The sequence below is a fragment of the Euwallacea fornicatus genome, chromosome 4, assembly GCF_040115645.1.
Source record: "Euwallacea fornicatus isolate EFF26 chromosome 4, ASM4011564v1, whole genome shotgun sequence".
NCBI classification, from domain to species: domain Eukaryota; kingdom Metazoa; phylum Arthropoda; class Insecta; order Coleoptera; family Curculionidae; genus Euwallacea; species Euwallacea fornicatus.
The window spans coordinates 873,585-892,647 of NC_089544.1; the positions used below are offsets into that span (position 1 = coordinate 873,585).

The 19,063-nt window shown below is 38.6% G+C and overlaps 1 protein-coding gene across 3 annotated transcripts in view; it reads left to right on the forward strand.

The window, feature by feature from the left end:
• Nucleotides 1–4,449: 4,449 nt before the first annotated feature.
• The window catches only part of mwh (multiple wing hairs), a 37,537-nt gene continuing 22,923 nt past the window's right edge, over nucleotides 4,450–19,063 (forward strand). For 2 of the 3 annotated variants that reach the window (XM_066303193.1, XM_066303194.1), the window contains exons 1-2: nucleotides 4,450–4,580; nucleotides 4,775–5,093. In XM_066303193.1, the coding sequence (XP_066159290.1) occupies nucleotides 4,831–5,093 (263 nt within the window). In that variant the 5' untranslated portion in view covers nucleotides 4,450–4,580; nucleotides 4,775–4,830. Of the gene's footprint in view, nucleotides 4,581–4,774; nucleotides 5,094–12,705; nucleotides 12,922–19,063 lie in introns of those variants that run through there. The other variant, XM_066303196.1, reaches the window with a different exon arrangement.

The window sequence follows — 19,063 nt, forward strand, 5'->3', positions numbered from 1 at the left end:
TTACGTGCCGCAGAATAAGGTTAATTTGTTATAATTATGCTCACGGAAAGCCGTTCATATTCTAATGGTCTAGGAAAATTTTCACTGGAATTTATTACGGGTCTCCACTATCCGTTTGTTAGCAGGCCATAAGAGAAATAAATTATGAACGGAAACAATAACATAAATTAAGGATATTAATATTTTCAATAATGTGTTAATTACTGTCTGCTTACTAATGAGCTGGTGTCCCGTATCGACCGTATAAACTTGTTTTATTAATTTTCATCAGAATTACTAATAGGCTCGAGAAAAGCGCCATATTTATGTCCAGAGTAGGTTCAAGAAAAGTTTTTACTCGTGGATTTTTCATTCGAAGGACCAGTTCTTCGGGTAATTATTTTCTTATTTTTTTTTATCGAGGAATTGTACTGCACAAAAATAAGTAAGACTTTGCTCACGTGGCAACGGAGACATACAGGGTGTCCCGTTTAAAGCTGCAATTGAGGATTGCTCGAAAGCGGTACGTGGCATGAAAAAGTTTCAATTAAAAGTTGTCCGGTGATAAGGGGGACACGAGTCATATAAAACCACATTGCCCTCTCTGGCGAACTTCATCGTCGTGGACATTTGGACTTTCCACTAACCCTCGTTAAGGATCCAGCGATAAACAGCCATGCAAAGCTACCCTTAAAACAACTTAAAATTCACTCCGTTGCTCATAAGCTTCAGTGTAAGCGGTTATGCTGTCAACTTGATCATCTGTATTTTTAAGTTAAACAGTCCTAGAAAAACACAGTTTCTTTGTCGTGAAAGCTAGTCCATGTTATGAAGGTAGCGGCCTTTAGCCAAAAGGTCAGTTCAAGGGCGGCTTGAAAAAATTAATGTCTTTTTTTGAACTATTTTTTTATTAGGCGTTTTTGCCGCAGAATTATCCTCGATTTTTGTCCAATTTTTGAGATAATAAAAATGATTGAATTTTTTCTTCTCGAAAAGTTTCACTACCCATATTCTATGTGAAACTCATAATAATTGTACTATTTAATTAAAAAAAGAAAAAAAAATGAAAAAAAAAAATGAAAATAAAAAAAAAATGAAAATAAAATAAAAAATTAAAATAAAAAAAAAATGAAAATTAAAAAAAATTATTTGGCAAATCAATTTAAAATCCTAATTTGAGGAGCTTATGCGAGAAAATGTTCAAAAAGAACGTCCTTCCTGCTGCAAACACGTCTCAACTCGTATCCGAAAATGACTGTTCGCTACGCGCAACGCCTCCCCGTTCATCAATTGACACGCGTTTTCAATTCTCCTCTACATGTCGTCTGCATTTGTTGGCACTTCTGCATAAACTTTGCCTGTTAAAAACCCCAGGGGCAGAAATCTGGCGAGGTCAGATTAGGCGACCCAGGAGGCCGGTTCGCCGTGCTGGCCGGTCCAATCCATCGGTCTGCATACATTTCGTGCGGAACCCCACGAGACTCCAGAAAAACGGGCCGGGCAGCTCTCGTGCTGATACCACGTCACCGGTCTAATCGCAAATGGAACGTTTTCTACCCATTCCGGAAATTTATTACGCAAGAAATTACGTAATAAAATTAAATTTCCTTCAATGACGAAAGGTCCAATTACGTATTCCCTAATAGTACCGCACCGTACATTCACTGATCATGATCTTTGATATTCGACTTCTCTAAGTCGGTGTGGGCTTACAGCGCTCCAAAAATGCCGATTGGGGCGATTCACTGCGCCATAGTTTGTGAATGTGGATCCGTTTGCAAACATCACGTTGGAGGAGAAATTTGCATTTTGATTTAATTGCTGCCTTGCCCAATTACAAAAATGGAGTCGGTTTTAAAAATCAATTCCATGGAGTTCCTCACGTGAAGAGATACGGTAAAGATGGTATTTATTCACTTTAAAAATTCTTTGGACACTTCTCTTTGATATTCCTGAGTCAGCAGCAATTCGACGGCAGCATACACGGGGATCGACGGCAACAGCTGCAAGAATCGCCATTTGACTGGCTTCACGTGTTGCACTTCGAGAGCGATTGTGTTTTTTTTTTTCAACTTTTTGCTTTTTCGAAATTTTTAATGACGCCGTTGAAAGTCCTCCAAGGGGGAAGATCCTCCCTCCAGAAGTATTTCAGCATGAAGGTCTCCTGCCCAACGAATATTTCTTCCAGCCTCTCTGTTAATAAAAACAATTTCTAATTTTTCCGCTGAAGTGCGGCGATCCATTTCAGTCATTGAATTTTGAAATGAAAAGAATAATTTTTGAATGGTTTCACCCAAAAAAATGAGATCGATTGTCGAAAAAAGAATATCGATTTCCTGTAGATCCTGTTAGGAGGAGGTTAGGAGGTAAAAAAATGTATGTTTTTTTAATTAGATAGGGGGATTTCTATGAGCTTTTAACAGGATATGTATAAAACTTTTTTGGAAATAAATGCAATAATTTCGACTATTTCGAAAATTGGACAAAAATCAAGGACAACCGCAGCAAAACGTCAAATAAAAACATTGCTCGAATGAAAAATATTCGTTTTTTGAAGGTCTACAAGGGTCTGCTAAAAGAATTAGGGGTCGCCGTTTGAAAAAGAAGGTGCCCCAAAAATGACCTTAAAATGACGTTTTGGCTAAGTCACTACCTTCATGACATGTCCCCCTCTTTACCGGACAACTCTTATTTGAAACTTTTTTTTCACAAAACGTTTTTGAGTAACCTTCGATCACAGTTTTAAGTGGGACACCCTGCATACAGGAATGCCCAGGCCTCCGGTGGTTGAAAAATTCGAGAAGGATTCATAACCGCGTTTGCCCAAGCTATACAGGGAGTCATGGTACTGCACGACATAAAAAAGTGCCAATAGACTCACGGTCAAGAACCGTTTTCGATACAAGTAGTACATACATGGCCCAAAAAAATCGAAAATTTGACCGAACACGTACGTGATATACGTTAGAAAAAATGTGAACTTGCTACCCTGTATGTCGAGGAAATTTGGGAAATTATTACGCAAAAACCTAAAGACATCACCGACCTAAAGTGCAAACGAGGGTTAAAAATTCACTATACCGTCATCACTATTGTCTTGGCGTCATCGTCTGCTCGTTAGCCACGCGTCAGGTACTAACAAGGTGTAATAGTACTTGAGCGAATAATCGAGTACACACAAAGGTACTCACTAATAACTGCCAAAGTTCGCGGATTGTTTCCTTCTGATTTTTCATGAAAACGACATTGTGAATAATTTTCAAATAAGGGCGGTTAAAACTCTGATTCTTGCCCCCGGAGAGTTCCGCTACAACATGCAAATCTTCGGGTTGTTAATTGAATCAATTATATTCATATAATGACAAAATGGCTTGTCCGAGCCAGTTTTCGCCAGGATCGGTGTTTGTCGACGTCGACGTGGTATGCAAATGAGGTCCGTCCTCAAAATCTCGAAGCGGCAATATCCGAGGGCGAACAATTAAAAAAAATAAAGAAAAGAAGAATTTTGCATTTAAATAGGAGCTGATCTCTTAACGGTTATGCATTAATGATATGAGACATAAAATCACTTTTACGACGTTGATAATGTTTTTCAGGCACACCGCTTCGCCTTCAAGTTCAACTCGATGTCATCATGGGAAACTCATCCAGTGCACCACGCGACTCATGATCATTCAGGCCAAATTAACATTGGACTGGAAAATGGCACAGGATCGAACTTGCCCTTCTGGAAATTGACCGAAATTTCGGAATCGGTAAGTTTGCGAAGTCGTAAAATGCTAGTTCCTTACGAAAAGGGGTCATATTCAAATCGTTACTGCCCAGAACACCCTGGAGACATACGCAAACAATGGAATATTAAAGATATTAATGGCAAAGACCAACAACCTCTTAAAATCACACAAGTCTCTCGCCGATAAATAAAATGCACACTTACTTTGGCGAAGGTAATATTTTATTTATGAGGCCGTAATTGAAAGCAAATAACGCCTAGGAACATAACGACCACTTTAGACGTTCCACTCAGTTGATATTTTCAAGTCTTGTGTGTATAGTTATGTGGTTTATTTAGTATGCATACAAATAATAGAAAAAAAATCGCTGTTAGAGAAGGTCTGAAGGATTAGATTGGAGCTTTGAACCGGTACTATGTCTTCAGCTGGTCTACAGTGAGGAAAAAGAAGAGAAGAAGAGGGAACCTATCGCGGGTCGGATTCTTGATTGTGGTGACTAGAAAGCTCTGAAGGGAATGACGTCGAAATCACGTGAAATTTTTATCGCATTTTGACTGCTTTGAAATCGGACTGTTCCTAATCGAAAAAATTCATTGGGCCATTAAAAGAGAGTCGTGAACGGTTTGTCGCACCGATAAAGTCCGCTCTGTTGCACGCCAGCAGGAAAATCCCTTACCTGCTCATAACGTAATAATGTACCGACAAAGACTCCTAGGCTAAGTTTTTCCGTTTTTAGGAGGAAATCGACGGGAAGCCCTATTTTTCCCGTAAAAGTGCGAAATCCTTCGGGCGGCATTCAGCAGAACATGCGCTCCCGCACCGCCATTAGAACGGTTAATAACACGCTGCATTCAATGATCATAAAAGGTAAATAACGATTTTAGGGAGAGAATAATGGTACGACGTAAACCATTCGACGCTTTAACGTTATTTTTTTTGTTTATGATTCATAAAAAAAACCGTCTAACAAATCATAGTTTGTTAGAGAATTAATTCGAAGTGTCGCAGCTCGTGTTCGGTCCACTTTTCAAACTTGGTTCTCGACATATTTATCCTTTTAGAAGTGAAATTCCTCCATCGAATTCGCGTGACGACGTAAGCGGCCTCACGAGACAAAATGGGGGTGTCAACGAGTTCTTCAGCGAAATCCATTCCAGTTGATAGTGGAGGAACGAGAGACAGGAACAGTAAGGTGCTCTTCTTCCTACATCGAACCTGGGCCGTCATTGTAACATCGAAAACTCGAACTTTAACAAGACTCACGAAGAGGAACCACGACAAAGATGAGTTCAGTGAATGCACATCACAATATTCGCAGTACTCGTTTTGTAGCTGTTCACAGTGTGAGAGGGACGATGGCTTCAGTTCGGGAGGATTTAGGTAAGTAGATTATTCAAATAAGTTAATTATAGATCGACTCAATATTACTTGATATACCTACTGAAAAATTGTTTCCGCTGAACTATTTATTATAATGGTTGGTCCAAATTAGGCTTTGATTAATATTCATAAGGAAGCCTTAACGCGGTAATAAGGAGACCGCTACGTGTTACGCTCAGCCCACTAACAGTATCTTAAATATATAGTTATATTAATAATATAAATTAAATGCTAATCAGCAACACAAATTAGATGAAATGCCTTTTGTTCGATGATTTATATCATAAGAATCGTCGCAAGGAGGCATCTCCCAGTTTATTAACTGAATTTGATTTCAAGTGCGTACCCAATGGTTTGTCCTCGTATGAGATAGCCGAACAAGTAATTATTCACTCTTCAAGGAAAACCTATAATCTTCGTGTGAATCACAGAAAAATGAAAACGATAATTTAATTGATTTATGAAAATGAAATTCCCCATTATCGTGATCTTCCAACGATGTATATAAAGATTGTGATTCGTGCCATGTATAATGGATAAGTGCGAAAAAATATTAGCGATTGTTTAATCCATTTCATTATTATTTGCTTAATTTATCAGATTATTAACGGAATTTAGGAGAAAGCTATTGTAAATAAGTTAAAATGCTGCTTTGGAATTTGCTGTTTATATTGGCGTGAAATATATTGCGAACTTGTAGTTTTTTGCCTGGCAATAGCTCACCAGTTTAGAAATCCTCACAATAGACAGAGACACTTGGTAATTTTTGAATTTTAACAAACCTTTCTGACCAGCTGTCGTTACTATACGCAGAAATAATTATCGATCATAGTGTTATCACAAACAACGTAAATTATTTCTGTAATTATCATTATCAAGTCAGTAATGCTCGTAGCCATTAATGACCCATCTACCTTCATGACTCTACACTTCTTCTTTTCACAGCACATATGTGAAGTTAATGATGCATGTACTTTTAGGATTACAACAGATTTCTTTATGAAAAACATCATTGAAGCGACGAGAAATTTTGTGGGAAAAAAATTTTCTGGTCGGAAGTTTTTTGCGAAAAAAATCGGCAATGTGCGCTTCATCTCGAAGGGTTTTGTTTGCTGAAAATTGCTGGCGTACAGGATGACTTTGGGCCAAAAAAAATTTTGAAAATAGAGCGCTCCGATTTCAGCGTGATTGGGTTCCGCAGCAGGCGTACAGTACAGCTTTGATGTGCCGCAGTCGAAACTCGAATCGAACAACTTCGATTTTTGGGCCAAAAAACACGTCTATTGCGAATCGAATCTCGTTGAAATTGGAGCAACTCATGTCTTCTTTTTTTCTTTAACAAAATCATCATCTATGCCACTGATTTCTGAATTATTAGACTTTTATGTAAATCTGTAAATAACATTGACGCAACAGCTAAACGCTTCTTAATAAAATTTAGGATGTTAGGAAATTTGTAGCAACTCAACTGAAGAGCAGTTTATAAAGAAAAAATAAAAGGGTCAGTTCAGATATTCAACAATTTATTTAAAAAAACGACTGTAGCTCCATCTGTTGAGCAATGTTCTAACATTCGCCGATGTAGATTAGGTTCCGTTATAGTCGTCAAATCACAGCAACTGTTAGTAGAACTATCGGCGAATAGAGGACGCAGTAACCGCCATATACTCCCTGCTTCGACCCAAATCCTTAAAAAAAGAGACATTTTATTTTTTACGCGCTACATTCCAATTTTACATAAAGTAATAATAATAAAACTGACCAGAACAAGCGATAACTTCAAAACCTCCCTTGCAAAATTTACCAGTACCTGCACTAATTCCTACTTTAAAGTGCCAATAAACTTTACGATCCACGTTTACATAAACGAATTTTCCTTCGCAGTATTCAAGATCTTAAGCATCGAATATAACTGAAAATTTTCGGTTGAAAATGTATACGATTTTTATAAAAATTTGGCAATCAGAAAACTGGTGGCGTAGATAACAATTCTGCGCAAAGGAAAGTAAGAATTAAATTGTTCCAAATTCAACAAGATTAAGTTACGCAATAGGCGTACGATACCGCTTTGATATGCCACAATCAAAATTCGAATTGGACAACTTTGATTTTTGGGTGTAAAAAACCAAAGTGTCCGACTCGAATTTTAACTGCGGCATAACAATACTGTGTCTTACGGCTGCTACGGAATTGAATCTTGTTGAAATCGGAATATCTGAAATTTTAACTAATTTTTAACATAAAATTGTCATGTAGACCTTTAGTTTTTCGAAAACCGCTTTTTGGTAAAAATTATAAAATCTTTGAGTCAAGAAATTTCAGTTACTTTGGTTTCAAACTTTTCTGGGTTCAAAAGTCGAAACATAATCGTTATTAGCCAAGTTAATTACGTCGTCTTAAAATTGACGCTCAGGACTATGACACATATTAAATAACAGTGTTTGGACCTCGCCCGTTTCAAAAATTAGGGGTATAAAATAATAAAGTAACCATCTACGAATAAACACGCGAAGAAGACTTATTTGTATCGAGTTGCTTAAAACGTGCCGTAGTGCCATCTACATGTCACTACGCCAAGTATCCGTCTATAGTTTCTTGTGGCGCAATCTAGAAATGAATAGTTAAACCGAGCATTGCGCGATAGAACGGATCTGTCCCCATTAAACTACTAGTACCATGCATGGTACCTAGATGCCGCCACCAGGCAGAACAAAAAAGTGATGTTGCATACCACAACATACTGATTCATTATTTTAGGATTTTTTGCGCCTATAAAAAATGATGCTCAATAACGAAGTTGTTTACATTTTTTAGGCTAAAGAATGAGAAAACAATTTTTGCACACGCCCTTGGAACCTTGTGTTTCCAAAGAATAGTACGAGCGCGGTTTTTTATTTGAACTTGTTTTCTTTAATATTCGATGACGGAGAAAAAGACACATTTCAAGCTAATATATATAGGGTGTACCATTCAAAACTTTGTACCCGGCTTGTTTTGTATCACGATCGGAACATAGAAAATTGCCGCGACACGTTGATTTTGTTTGCAAGGGGAATACATTTTAGCGTCAAATAGAAACTCATCTAGACTACTCCCTTCGTTGGGGTGCATTCAACTTTAGAATCTTAAATGGCATTAAAGGTTGAGTGATATCTCATTTAAAATGGTTTTTAATTCTGATTATTTGCGTATAATTTTATTCAATACATATGCGTGTGTTTTAAATTAATATTTTAGTAAAGTGAAGTTTACATTTCATTTTCTTGATAATTTGGTGGAAGCTAATTTCTCACTGTAACTAAGAAAATTATTTAGCTCTTCGTTTTAGAATTTCACTCTTCTAAAAATCTAATTATCTCTTTGGTTCCGACAGAAAACAGGATAATTTTGCTCGCACACCTATATACTGATCCTTTTAACATGACCAAAATTACAGTGGTTCGTACCAAGTAGATTCGAGAGAACTTTGTTTTAGGGGGCATTTATCATTACTAAGCGACAGGGATGTCAACGAAATGTATTTCCAATTTTTTTTCCAGATGAGCTTCCTCCAAAATTACGTAATAGATCCATCCAAACATGAAGATGACGTGATAATGATGTCATTTCTTGGACATATTGGTCATCAAAGACTTAATGGGATAATATCGAAACAACACCGCAATAACGGATAATAAATTAGAAACTGATGAGATTGCAAATATATTCGAATCAACGCAAATTAGTTAATAAATAAAAGTTGACAGTACATACTTAGCTCAACCTCGTTCAGCGGAAATCAGACCAAAAACGAGTTTATGGGATGGTTCTATTCAACATTACAAGTACGCATCTGCCCATGTTTTTCTCTCTTAAATGCGTTATTACTTTAAAGGAGTCATTTTTTGCTCGCGTAGAACGAAATGAAATGAACATTTTTTAAAATAATGCCTTCAACTAGGCAGATAAGTAAAAATAGTTTATTAATTCAGATCAAATCACTTTTGTAGACAGAACCTTACTCAATAATGATGGCGTTATTGTTTGAAATTATCGATCTCTAACTGGAGTCGTCAATGACTCACTAAACCGTTCAAAAAACGATTAAAATTTTTTTTTTTTCAAATTCGCAGCATTCCCGCACAGCTAGGACGTTAAAACAGTTTCGGAATGTAGTTCATTTCGACACAGTGGTAGAAATTTGTTTTGAGGTTTCCACAATGCGCACCCAGGTACTTCCAAGATCAAAAACTAAAGACCCGTACCATGGGCTCCGTATGCGACATCAAGGTCAGTTAAGCTGCAGTTCGCCATATTGTGAAGAATGGTCTCTGATATTGGCGTTAAACAATGAAACAGTATTAAGGTTGATTCTGAGCAGATATAAATTTTGTTCCCATCTAATATTAACAAATCGCCCCTTACGTACCATCGCAGTGGAAAGTAGAAAAGTAAAGAAAATCGATAGGCAAAAATCTATAACAACGAGTCACCCACGAGGCATTTGTAGAGATAATTTCAAATTTCCTAGTTGTACCGTTAGGTGGGGCCACTCGAATGGCGATCGGGGGCCATTTTAATTATGTTCATCAAGGAATTAATTAAAAAAACGGACGAATAGTGAGCGGACATTTGCCTATAGAATGTCTTAGATAAACGCAATGTTTGTTTCCATGTCCCCCTTATGTGAAACTTCTGATATTACAAGGCAGTTCACGAAGAGAGGGCCGAAATCGGCTTGAATATTTCAAATCAATCTGATGATATTTGCTTAGTTGCAGCTCAATGTAACCGGGCAAATGCGGAAATCATGCAAGAGAGGTAAACATCTTCGAAATTAAATAGACGTTTCAAGGTTTGGAAAAAGGATCATTAGCGCGCGAATCCGTGAAAAACCTTCGAGGTGTCAAATGGATCCTAATTCCCGAAGAAGTGCCACTCTGTAGATTTCAATAGTAAATTAAGAAATCATTCCTTAGCTTTCTACTTATTAAAACAAATTTAACCAACGGTGGTTCTTCTTCAGATTTTTAAAATTTGAGCAATTTTATCGTTTCATTTAACACGCATTTACTAAATCGCTCTGTGCTTTTCTTCGTCTTGTTAAAATGAATTAATTGCAAATGGCTTTAAAGCAAAGGTCACGTTTTCTTTTCTCCGAGCGCCATCCTCGTTATTACTAAATATTCCTTTTGTTTCGTCAGAATGTCCAGATAAATCGGTTCCTATTAATGTAACCAATAGGTACCTATTAAGACTTGAACTAAATGATTTTACGACCTTCCAATCATACCCCTCTGGTCCAATTATTTAACTTCAACACATAACCTTAATCGGCCCATATTAAGCAATTTCTTGCTTGCCGGAGCTCCATAATACATCATCACATAACTGCCCCCCGTAATTGAAGATAAATTCAAGACAACTTTGTTGAAATGACAATATATCTCGTCATATACAGGGGGGTTTTATACGGCGCGTAGGATTTCACTGTAATTTTCTTAAACTTGGAGAGTGAGGACTGCTGAGATCGGCATCTTATTAAAGCCGAGTCCACGTGGTAGCGCCGATTTTTTTTGGGACTGAGCTGGTACCACTCGTACGACGTAATGTCTTGTTGGCGGCTCGGTCATGTTTGCGATCGCGTTTATCGATATTGCAAATTAGCGGTTTTACCGCAAAACCTTAGCTACGGTTAGGAAGGTTGTTCTCGAGAATTTCTGACGGTGCGACTTCAGGGTGGTTCCAACGCGATAATCCGGTCCAGAACTATCCCAGCGGCCACTTTGCGGAAGCACCTCCCTTCGGCTCTGCCGGAAGGATCACGCGTACTTTTGGTTTCGTTCTTCGGCCCCATCAGCAGCGACAACTTGAAAACGTTTCAAGTTTCAAGTATATTGCCGAAGTACAGGCGGGTCAAAAAATTTGACGTGTAAATATTCATGCGGCGCGTTGGAAACACACTGTATATACATCTGCATTAGCCGTCGGTCGTTACTATTCACGAGAAGTATTTATTACAAATGCATAATTCTTGGCCACTTTCGTCATTTCCTCTCAGGACAACCACCGGATTACATCAATCTGAAAAACGAGAATATCAGAGAATAATTGTAATTCATAATGAATACGCCTCTTATGTTTTAGTCTAATCTGTTTAGCACTTGCGTTAATTAACCAGAATAGCAAGATCTCTTAGGGCAGGACATATCATGTTTAATGCAGCTTTGGAAAATTCCCGGTCAATAGTAAATTCATCAGCGTATAAGACTGAGACATGGAGTTAATTTATTACTTTGAAATTTTTGTTAAATATCTAAGACTTTTGAACAGTGCAGTGCACATCGATTTTAAGGCTCGAAACCGACGTTTGGACCGACGGGTCTGAGTTGTTCAGGTCGAACTTGGAATCGCGCCTTAATTCTACTGACGTTTAATTGCGCTTTACGGCACTCGACTCATTTTGGCAAAAAATTGACTTTCTTTCTTGCTTCCCTGTGTTGTTCGTTTAAGTCAGACACACGCACGCCATAAGACCAAACGTCTCCCTATAATTGCGCTTCACGCTTCTTGTGAAACGAAATCCTTGAACCTTGGTGTGTTTCCTCAACCATGGTGGTCAGTAAACTATTTGAACAATTATGCACTAATTACGGAACCAGTTCCTGTTTTCTTCGACTTCTTCGAGGGAAATAACTACTTCGTAAATCTGATGCGAAGTGTATCTAAAGAGGCCACGCAATTTATCTTTTCCCGGGAAAGATAGCTCATTAGAAAGATTGTTTTCAGTTTTCTGGTTAGTTCGGGTTAGGGGAAATCTCTTGCCTGTAGCTTCGGGTAAAAAGCTTGTTAGCCGGCAGTCAGCTCTACGCTCAGATATTTTTATCGTAGACACTCGTAATGAAATGACAATTAGCGGATCGATTGTTGGACGACTAATTATTGGATTTTATTAGGTACTAATTTTTCTGAAGGAAAATGGCTGGACGTTGCTTTGTTAGGAAGGAATGAAGAAAACTATGTCTCCTCCAGTGGTTCGATCGGTCCCGATTTGCCTTCCGGCAGGTCGCTCTGAGGCAGCGATACGTGCTCGTATGAAATACAGGGTTATCTCCCTCACCGATGTTTCCTTGACCGGAACTATTCCAGCTCCGGCACGGGTCAACACGATCGTGATGCAACGCAAATGTCACTTTAACGCACACGCATCCAGGTCTCGAAATGACAATTTATATTTTACTTCTTCGGGTCCTTTTTCAAATATATCGAACCTCATATCGTTAGAATCGGCTAAGGGACGCGAGTTTATCGTCTGAGCTGAAATTTCCCAAACGGGAAATTATTCGAAAATGTCTCGTGCAAACGTCGAAAACGAATCCGATTCGGCTCGGAAAGCGGACAGATTGGGTTCATAATACAAAATCATATCTTTGAATCTTGGCATCGGTAGCTTACACAATCGACCTATTCAAATCGAACCCATTCATACATTTCGAATCGTTTAGTCATTTTACTCAAGTCCTTGCAACAAAACCATGTCACAACGTATCCGAAATGATTTGTTCTGCAACTGATCTGACCAAAAGCGCTCTCTAAATTTAAAAGTCCACTGCTGGCCTGCCTCCGACGGTCAGCAGAACCGCGCAGGAAGATTGAATTCTTCATTCTTCCATTTCTTCCGTCAGTAGCTTCTGAATCTTCTTCGTGATCAGAAGTGAGAGCTACGGCCGCATTCACACCGCAAGTTACGCGATGCCAACGAATTGCGCTTGTTCAGTGTTGTGATTCCAAAGGAGCGATTTAGTACTGCCAGTCGGACAAGGACTATGATCCTCAATATTGAGAAAAGGTACGTGCGAGTCGGTTTATTTGGAAAGTGGAGTAGTAAAGACCTTTCGGAGCAAAAATGCTCGCAAGTCAAATGGTATCTTAACCTAAATTTGAATGACCGCTCAAGCCGAACACGAGAACTCTTCTTGTGGGCACTTCATTAACAATGCTCGACTGAAAAAAATCTATAACTGACGAGTGGAGTTCTTATTAATGCCAGAAATGTCGAGGATCATCTTCGAACAAATGCGTAACCTACTATAAGTTATATCATCATCAACTTTCAGATTTGTATGATTTTGCAAACATTAGCAATGCAGGTTGATGGATCAAATAATCGATTTGCTTATTACGTTTAGGCATCTGGTTTACTTGATGAGTCCGATCGAATTATTGCTTCCTGATTGTGAGCAATTTTAGTACCGTACGTGGATTATCTACATGTTATTGCAGTACAATTTCAGCAGTACCAGCTCTGAAGAAACGTCGACGCCGAAGATGGCATCGAGGTACGGAATTGGACAAAATTAGAGCAACTTTCAAAAAATGTGCGTTAAGTAAACAATGTTTCGCCGAAGATGAAGCTCGTTATTGCCGATGTTACGCTTAAAGTCGTTAACAATTTGCTCGGAGGGCTGCAAGTCGACAAAAAGCATTTTTGCAGGAAAAATACTTGCGACAAAATGGCGGCAAATCATCATTGAAAATGCTTTATTTTCCGCGTTAGTTTGATCCTTTGTCGAAGTAACATTCGCTGTCACGTCTCGAGGGTTCATTATTCAGTTGGTCTTAAAAGGGAAATAATTAGTGCCCCCGACAGGGGCAAATCGCAAAAGCTTATTTCCGAAACGTTAAAAACGTAGCTTCCAAAACGATTGAGGGGGGAATTCGAGAACGCAGGGTTGGCACGAACCTAAACCGTAGCGGTCGACCTAGGAAAACGACCAAAAAGTTGGATAGAGGTCGTCTGCAGAGGTTGAGTAGAAAGATTCCAAGAATATCAGCCCACCAACTATTCGCATCTGTTGGGGAAACAAATGTTCCTTCACGGACAACACAATGTCGATTAGTAGAGGGTCGATTAAAAAAAGAAGACCAGCCGAAAAACCAGTCCTTTCTAAAACAAAAATAAAGAGGCTAGAATGCTGTTTGCCACCCATCATCGAAATCGGGCTCCCCACCAACGGAGAAGGGTCCTATTCTCAAGCGAATCCAAGCTTTGTATCTGTGGAAGCGATGGGGCTCAATGCATACGTCCTCCCAAGGTCAAAGGTTCAACCCAAAGCATGTTAATACCACCGTAAAACACTCAGGGGGGAATATTGGGGTTGTTTCTCCGCTGTTGGAATGGGCGCAATATATGGGGTAAGAGGCGAAATGGACAGGTTTGTGTATCAAACCGTACTGGATCACGTCATGATGCCGCATCCTGAATGCGAAATGGCTCCTAAGCTTATTTTTCGGCATGAGAATGATTCAAAGCACGCAGCTAAGATGATCAAAAAGTGGTTCGTGCAAAAAAAAATTATGTATTAAAATGGCCAGCGCGGGCTCCGGACTTAAACCCCATAGAGAATCTTTGGGAGGTTGCTGGGAAAGGGCCCACTCAGAAAATGTCACAAATCAGGACATGTCGTTTGACGAGGGTGAAAACGCACGGGACTCCGTGGATCCCCGAATAATTACCAACCTAATTTCCTCCGTGCCAGGTAGATGTGCGCAAGTGATTGGAAATAAGGGGCATTGGGCCAAGTACTAATTTGATTAAATAAATAGTTTTGTCGCACTCGATTTTGGACGAATAAAGTTTTTTTTAATTTGATTCTTTACAATAATTATTTAACTTCTCTAACCCGTAAGTAAATTATAGGTAACCTCAGGAATAGTACTCATAAAAATAGATTCAGTTTTTGCCAAAATATGTTTTTTAACAATTTCGGAAGTTGCCCTGATTTTGCCCGACACTGTATACGCTGATTTGAGTCCCGAAGTTAAAAATCTTCGATTGCTCACTTTATGAGACTTATCGACGTGACTCAAGTAGGTGGTGGTAGGGCCCCACAATTGATGGTAAAAATGCGGTTGAATGGCGGTTTGGGGGCTCATTTTTCATGTCTGTTTCACAAACTGCCACATTTTGGGTTTTAATTATGTCTTTTTTGTTTTTAATAATTAAACAAAACGCCAAAACGAAAAGATCCAAAATGCACTGGAAAAGATCCAAAATGCCCTGGAAAAGGTACAAAATGCATAGGAAAAGCTCAAGAGTGCACAGGGAAAGCTCCAAAATGCTCTTCTGCGGATTTTTTCCAGAACGAAGAGGCCGAAAATGAATCATTCTCACGTGATGACCAAAAATACACCTAAAAACTGAAAACCGAGCCGGAATCGACAAATGAAATATTCCCAACATAATAATTCTAATCTGTAGATCTGAAGTGTTTTACGTATGTGAACTGGAAGTTTGGGATTTACCCAAGCAGCGAGCTGTAAAAACGTGTCTGAATGACAATAGAATTGATATGTCGATAGTAGTAGTAGGCAAGACTAGCGGTAACGAAGTTTTTCTACACGAGCACATGTGAATGAATACCTGCAGCTGTGCGAATAGAAGGCAAATTAGTCTTATACGAAGGTAAATTTGGCTTAAGATATCTAAAAAAAAAAAATATTAAAAAAAAAAATAATAAAAAAAAATAAATAATAAATAAATAAATTGTTTGACTGTCGATTGTGCCCAAAAAAATCATATTTTATGGCCCGAATGTGGATGTAAATGAGTTGTACTCAATATTCCCATCAGGATGGACGTGTCAATAAATAAATTTGGCTTTACCGTGATGAATACTTAATAAGGGTTTGTCTGCTCTGCGTCACTTGAGATGAATGTTTGATACATAGTGTCCTTGGGCACTTTGGCCAAACGTGAACATAAAAAATAGTGAACATCACATCGTATGTTCCTTCGCTCCTTCGATTTATTCACTGCCTTGATGGAACGTTACGCAAGAAAGAGTAGCTAAACCGTAACATCGCGTCTGTGCACTTTATTTATAGTGCTTCTCATTGCGTTTTTTTTTGTTCTCTTGCAATCTCAGGATTATTTAAAATTTCCTATGCGGGACTGAGTCGTTCCTGTTGACGAATGATCAGGCGTGGAGCTGACGCGCGGCGCGTCCGCGACGCAGCCGCCGGGACGCTTATGGACCAAACGCAATCGCCTGGTGGACAATCTTCCGAAACATCGTTAAGATTCATTGACGGAAACTGATAATTCGCGCGCTAAAAATAGCGATGAACGCGAGCAAAAGTGACCCTTGTTGGGGTGGATTTTTAAATGGGGATGCGGGGTCACGCAAGTCGGGCGCCACCCCCTTTTTGTGTGTAATAATAACAGTAAAAAATGCTCACTTTTTAATAAAAATGTAACAATTTCAACCGTACAGTCAGGGCGCGTGGGTCGGAACAAATTCACTTAAAATTCAGCGATTCGTTTTTTCGAATAACGCTCTGACGTGTCAATTTTTATTTTTGACCGCGGTTTTTTTCATCGTCAAATCTTGTATACAGGGTGACCCCAAAACAAGTTACCACCACCGAGTTGACATTCATAACCGAAACCGCCAATTTTTTATTTTCTTTTTGAAATTCTTCATCGGATTCTAAGAACGTTTCCTGCAACATATCCTATTCCTAAACTCAACAGTGATCGAGAAATGCACGATTGTGCGTATCAATCACTGGACCTTCTCAGGTGTACAACTACGAAAGAATGCGGGGTCAATTGGGGTAAATGTGAACGACCCTAAAAATGCAAAAATCCGAGCATCAGCGTTTGAAAAAGGGCGCGAAATCGTTTACTCAACTTCTTTGCTCAGCGTGTCTGTTTAGTTTTTTATTTTCTCATCAAATTTTGCAAATTTTTCGCACCACATTTGCCGCTCCCCATTGGTCGGCGCATGCTGATTCAGTATTGTCGCAATTTATTTCCTTTTGAATCCCCATTTCATAAGGCAAGCGTACTTTATGAAGTGCAATACGGCTGAGCAGGGGCAAAGCATAGTTTTTAACAATAAATAATTGAAATATGCATTAAAGAAGAGTGGAAATATTTGTGCAATTACCCCAAGTTTTTGTATCAGCGGGGTAGATGTGAACGAGTTTTCGGGGTAAGTGCGAACAATATTTGGAAGCAACTTTGGGTGTAAAGACACGACCAAATTCGCAACCAAGACCTGAGAGCGTCGAAAGCGACAAATAAGCTTTAAAAAAGTACTTTGGAAACGAGGACACACCAAAGAAAACAAGAAACAAAAAGGAAGAATCGACGGATGATGAAAGTGAGATAAGCCTCCACGAGAGTGATGAAGATACTTGGGATGAAACAGTGGATGAAGATTGTACAGACATTGGAAAGTTTGATGATATTTCACATCTCTCGAAAGGAAGATTTGTATTAGTCGATTTCAAAGGGAGAACAAGAAACACCATCACGTTCAAATACGTTCGTGCAGTTGAAGATTTTGGTGATTTAATAGAAACAAAAACCACGGGTTTGAAGCCCTGGGACTTATGTAAAACATTGTTCATTGTTAAGGAAAGTGACGTTGGCTACATTTCTGTAGATGAAATTGTAGGAGTACCACCAGATCATGTGACTCAATTGAAAGAATTCCACATAAATTTTTGTCGACATTACCAGCACAGGAGAGTACCGAAGTAATTAGTTTATTAGCAAGGTGTATCAGGTCGCATTTGTACAAGTAGCAATTTACAATAATAATATGTGCAGGTGAAAAGTTACTCATTTACAATCACCCTGACAGGTCAGGGGTAAGTGTAAACACGATTCATGACAGTATAAATAAAGTTTTATACAAATATATTGTTTTTATTAAAAAAAACTCGTCGTCACCTTAAAGGGAGTATAATTTATAATATATATATATATATTATTATATAATATTAAATTATAATTTATTTATAATTTAATTATAATTTATTTATAATTTAATTTGTAACAAGAAAAAGTTATTTAAATGCAAAAACCAAACTGCAATTTGAAAAGTGTGAAAACCGTTTGCGTTTACCCCAATTGTCCCTATTAAATAAAAAAAAAACAGAATAACAAATTAAATTAAATGTTTAAATTGTTGACCATTAACTGTTATCAACTTGATTTTTGAGGGTTTTTTTTGCGAATCGAGCAAAACATTCAATTATTCATTTATTGAATTTGTGATTGTTGATTCGTCCCGTTCGGTCACACGGAAACGGTGTGAGGATTCAATATCAAATAAGTAAAAGTGCTGTTGTGGAGTTCGAAGGAACGACGCCTTTAATGGAGAAGCAACAAATAGCAAATTCTGATTGTGGCAAGATTCAGCGACAGGTCCCGACCACAACCTGAAGTGTGCGAATTGTTTAACAATAAATACCCGTTGAGGTTGATTACACGTCCGGTTGTCAGTAAGGTAGAAAAAAAAATTTAAAGACTTTGGTCACGTAAGGGACAATTAGAAAACCGACCATCGTACAGTTCCAGAAAACATACAATTTAACGTTTTGCTCGATTTACAAGAGAATTCTCGCAAATCAACTCGACAACTAGCTGCAGAACAGTCAGTATATAAGTATTCAGTTCTAAAATGTTTACATAAGAATATGTGGCACCCGGGCAAAGTACATTTGGCTCAAGAACTTATTGAAGATGACCACGATCGCAGATTATAATTTTGCGAAACAACGATGAACAGATGCAATGCCCCCCCCTCCCCCCCCTCTCCCAATTTTTTTTTAAGTAAATTAGTTTTTCCCGACGAGGCAACATTTCGCTTGAACAGTGCAGTAAACAGGCAAAATTTACGACATCGGGCCCAGAAATCTCATAACGGAGGATGGGAAGTCAGGCAAAATTCCATCAGAGAGCAAACGTGTCGGTCGGAACTATGGGTACCTCGAGTGTGGATCCCTTTTTTATTGAGGGAACACTTCAGTCAGGAAACTATTTAGTCCAAAATTACGTGATACCCAGATCGGCTGCACTTTACCCAAACGGTCAGAGAGCAAACGTGCCAGCAGGTGCGATGTGGTTCCGACAAGAGGTAGCGCCCCCACACCATCCACGAACAGCAGAAGATTACCTTAACAATATTTTTCCA